The 4,563-nt window shown below is 49.7% G+C and overlaps 1 protein-coding gene across 1 annotated transcript; it reads right to left on the bottom strand.

Moving 5' to 3' along the window:
• Positions 1 to 744: 744 nt before the first annotated feature.
• Positions 745 to 4,505, bottom strand: Hoxc8 (homeobox C8). The gene is made up of 2 exons (XM_021216953.1): positions 3,746 to 4,505; positions 745 to 2,403 (listed from the first exon to the last, which is right to left on the bottom strand). The coding sequence occupies exons 1-2, from the start codon at positions 4,179 to 4,181 to the stop codon at positions 2,111 to 2,113; spliced, it is 729 nt and encodes a 242-aa protein (XP_021072612.1). The 5' UTR covers positions 4,182 to 4,505; the 3' UTR covers positions 745 to 2,110.
• Positions 4,506 to 4,563: the final 58 nt, after the last annotated feature.

The raw sequence follows: 4,563 nt of genomic DNA, 5'->3' as shown, positions 1-4,563 counted from the left end.
GGACAGAAGAGGGCTGAGTAGACATGATAGTCTTGTGCTGGTTGAATTTGAATTCCAGGGTGCAGACTCTATGTTATTCATTTGTCCTTCCTTTATCCTCTGCCCCAGGCAGAAGCCTCCTCAGCCTCACACTACACCAAACCAAAGTCTCCTGACTATGCAGCTACCTTTAACTGTATACATTCCCCACCCCCATCCACTATTTCAGTATGATGTACTGGACGCTAAGGGGTGGCCACAAGCAGGAGACATGTAAATATCAGAAAAGAACCTCCACTATCTCACCCTTGGCCTAAAACCCTGAAAGAAAGGGCATAGTCACAGAAGAAGCATAGGGCCAACTCTTTATATGGACCCAGCTCAGAGACTGAGTTCCATCTTCCCACTTAGGTCCCAGCAGCTACAAACCCCATTGGGTATTAAGACTAGTGTAAGTAAGCAACCCTTCTTCCTTCTTCCTTCTCCCTTCCAGAACACTTCCCTTCTCTCTTCTCTTCTTCCCCTCCTCTTCCTAACCCCCAACAGCCACCTGCCCTACCTGCTATGCCTGCCCTCTCCACCCCACTTCCAAGTTCCACCACCCAAAGTAAGATCAGTGCGGGGGGTGGGGTGGGGTGGGGGTGGGGGGGGCTTTTGCAGAGCTGGGAAAGAGAATAAAGAAGGGGAGGAGGAGTAGAAAATGGGGAAGAGTTGTAGAGAAACAGCAAGTCATTCCAGCTCTACTTTTTAATTCTTTCATTTTTTTTATTATGACTCACGTATACAATACAAAGTACTTGGACCAGGAACAGAGATTTCAGGACACAAAATCTACATTCATAGCTGGACATAAAGACAAATGACCAAAATTATTATTATAGATATATTTTAACGTTTTTTTTCCTTTCGAGCACATTGCATAAACAGAGAATTCAAGACAGAGTAACTATACATTCAGTGCAGTTTAGTTCTACTCTACTGGGGTTAGAAGCACAATAAAAGCGCACACGACCGGCGGGCTAGGCAGTCTCAGTTGTTGGGATTTTTTTTTTCTTAGTGAAAGAAGCAGCAACAAACAACAACAAAACCGCATTACAAATACTCTCAAAGCAGGATTTCTTTCTATAGGTAGTGATAAAATACGCTGGAGGTTTCTTTCTTTTTTCTTTTTTCTTTTTTTTTCTTTTTTTTTTCTCCCTCCTGTATTAGGATTTTTTCTTTCTTTTTTTTTCCCCCCAAGATTATTGCAGGTTCCCTTTAGGTAGTATGTTAAAGATTTATTATCAGTATATTATTTTCATGATTATGGTGTTTTCTGAGCACAAACACTAACACAGCTCAGAGGAAGCTGGGGCCCAAAGGATCAAACAGCAAAGACAAGGCAAGGAAGGCATGGACCCAAGTGACTATGGGATGGATAGGTAGGATTTCAGAGACCATTGCCAGTTCTAATAGACCCCTCAGGAAGGAGGTGGGTAGAGAGATTTCCAGCAGATTCCTGGAGAAAGTCAAGGGGGTTTTCTAAGGAAAGAGCCTCAGAGGGGGGAGGGGAATCTTCTTTGCTATCTTTTATTTCTTTTTAATTTTTCCTTTCATTTCCCCCTTTCCTGTTTTTTCCTTCTTTCTTTTCATTTAAAAAAAAAAACTGTTAATCCAGTATTCTAATTCCCAGCATACAAGCAAAGCCAGGAATCATCTTCTATATCTTTAGGGGAATCCCTTTTAAAATAAATACCAGAGAAGCACCGTGAAGAGGGGGAGTGTGGAGAGAAGTGTGTGTGTGTGTGTGTGTGTGTGTGTGTGTGTGTGTATGTGAAGGATTAGACTTTATTGCTAAGGGCTCAGAAGGTGGGAGCAGGGACAAGAGAGTGTATGCTGGGCATGGAGTGGAACAGAACTTTTTCCTGTGTCTCAGGTTCCCCCTCCCAGCCCCCAGACAAATAAAGAGTGGGGGAAGCCCAAAGGTAATAAAAGCAGAGCTGCAACTATCTGACAGGTAGTTAGAGTTGTGAGTGTCATTCTATTCTCTATAAAAGCAAATGACAGTCGTAAACTTCTCAATTTATCTGCTACCATAAAAACGAAACTTCAAGGGAGTTGCTGGGGGGGTGATTTTCTCTTTTTTTTCCCCTTAGTCCTTATTTTCTTCCTTTTCCTCCTCCTCTTTCTCCTCTTCCTCATTCCCTTCTTCTTCCACCTTCTCCTCATCTCGGGCCCCAGGCAGTTTATCCTTGTTGTTCTCCTTTTTCCACTTCATCCTTCGATTCTGGAACCAAATCTTCACTTGTCTTTCCGTCAGTCCCAGGGCGTGAGAGACTTCAATCCGGCGTTTTCTGGTCAAATAAGGATTAAAGAGAAACTCCTTCTCTAGTTCCAAGGTCTGATACCGGCTGTAAGTTTGTCGACCGCTGCGCCGCCCAGGAGCTGAACAGAACAGAACCCCAGTCTGGTTATGTCTGGGTGGGGGCTCCGCCCCCCAACACAGCCCCACAAAGTTCCCTCTCTGCTATTCCCAGTTCTCCCTCCCTCCTGCCGATAAGGCCGGCAGCAGCAGGCAAGCAAGGGCAGGAAAAGTTTCCGTAGACGTTTTGGTTTGACTTCCTTCACCTTGGGAGGTGGGTGAAGGTGGGGGTTGGGACGTGAGCTGTCTGAAAAGTAAGGGCGTGAAGTGGACAAGGAAGCCATCAGGGTCCCTCAGGCCTACAGCTTAGCCCTTGCAGCTTTGTTTACAAGTGCAGAATGGCATTTAGTGAGGCGGCCTAGGGAAATAATCTGTTTCCAAAAGAAAGGAAAAGGGCTGGGGTTAAAGGAGAGGGGGCTGTGCCTATTGCCCCCTCCTTGCCTATCTCTGCCTAATGCTTTTCCAATAAGAAAAATAATTGGTCTTCTGGAATGTATCACTGCTCTGCCTAACTGGAGACTAACAAATAAATCAAGAGCCATCCCTGCCGGAACTTGTCGTTATCTCTTCCCCCTGTACTTCGAAATTGGGCCATGAAGGGCCACCCTTGGAGGGGCTCATGACCTGAACAGCTCTCCAAGAGACTCCATAGTTCTTGATTGGCGGGTAGCCTGACTAGAGTCCCCTGGATCTCAGAGGCCCCTACTTGGTATGACCCCTCTCTCTTTTTGAGCAATGATTTTCCTCTTCTCGGGCTTTCAGTCTTCTCTGCAACTGGAGGAAGTACAGAAAAGTTGGGGTAGTGGCCTTCAGGGTGCTTCTCTGAGGGGAAGAAGTGAAGATCCTAGAGAGCCAGAATGCTTGTCCTTGGGAGGGGGGAGGTCTTGCCCCTCTCCCTGACTAGGGGGAGATAGCAAAGGGTCTCCTTTTCAGCCAACAGTCTGGTCACTGTCTTGGGATGGCTGGCGTTGGGAAAAGTCTTTGGGAAAACTGGCTACCAACCCCAAAGACTGATAACCTCAATTTACTTAGGGTGCCCTTGTCAGCCATCTCCCCAACTTTGGCTTTACAGATGGAAAGAAGGAGAGACTGAAGGAATAGAGAAAACGATTTTTAACCCTTTGCACCCACAAATCACCTTTCCCCCACCTTCACCCCAACAAGCACAATGTCTCAGGCACCCCATGCCCCACCCCCAGCCAAGCCTTTCAATCTCCCAGGAACCCACCCAGGCACGGGAGTGGAGTAGGAGAGACCCCCAAAGCCAGGAAGGAAAGCGAGCGAGGGCAGACAAAAAGGAGGCGAGGGAGGGGGGAAGACCCCGGAGCGCGGGAGACCAAGGGGGAAAGAGAAAAGGCTTCTCACCGTGGGGTCTCATCCATGGAAACATGAGGCTGGGAGACGAGTTCTGATTTAAGTGGCCTTGTCCTTCGCTACTGTTAGTGTTGGCGGAGGATTTACAGTCGGGATATTGCACCACGCTCGCCTCTTGCTGAGCCCCATAAAGGGACTGTCTGGGGAGCGCCTCGTAGCCATAGAATTTGGAGGCGTCTCCGTGGCAGCTCAGCGAGCATGGGTTCTGCTGGTAGCCCGAGTTGGAGATGCCGGAGGTGCCGTGGTGGAAGAAGTCTTGGACGTGGTGCGAGGCGTGCTGGAAACCCGGCGCGGAGCCGCCGGGCCCGTACACCAGCGCATGGCTTCTGCCCACGCTCTGAGGGAACCGGCAGTCGTAATAGGCCGGTTCCAGGGACTCGCCGCCTTTGTATTTGGAAAACAGGGGGTTGACGAAGTAGGAGCTCATGCTGGGTACATGAAAACCCGCGGCCCCCTCCCCTTGGATCACGCTCCCCCGCCGGGTATCCCCGAAACTCCCCTCCCCCCGGGACCGAACCCCAAGCTGGCCGGCTCCCCCGGGCTGGACTGCTGGACTGGGGGCTGGGCAGGTGGGGGCGCGGTGCCGGCTGCGGGCTCGGGCGGTGGCGGCTCTCTGCTCACTGTCGGTAGGTAGAGCGCGCGCTCTCACTTAGCTCTTTCCTCTAACAGCCCTGGCGAATTCCTCAGACTCCCGGCGGTGGCGGCGCTTACACGCGATTCGCGTTCATCAATCCACGACATGAAGACAGGCGAGCGAGCGAGCGAGCGAGCGAGCGAGCGAGAGAGAGAGAGAGAGAGAGAGAGAGAGA

This window comes from Mus pahari, chromosome 17 (genome assembly GCF_900095145.1).
Source record: "Mus pahari chromosome 17, PAHARI_EIJ_v1.1, whole genome shotgun sequence".
Taxonomy (NCBI): domain Eukaryota; kingdom Metazoa; phylum Chordata; class Mammalia; order Rodentia; family Muridae; genus Mus; species Mus pahari.
The sequence above is the reverse complement of the archived record's forward strand: the minus strand, read 5'-3'. Positions and strand labels throughout refer to the sequence as shown.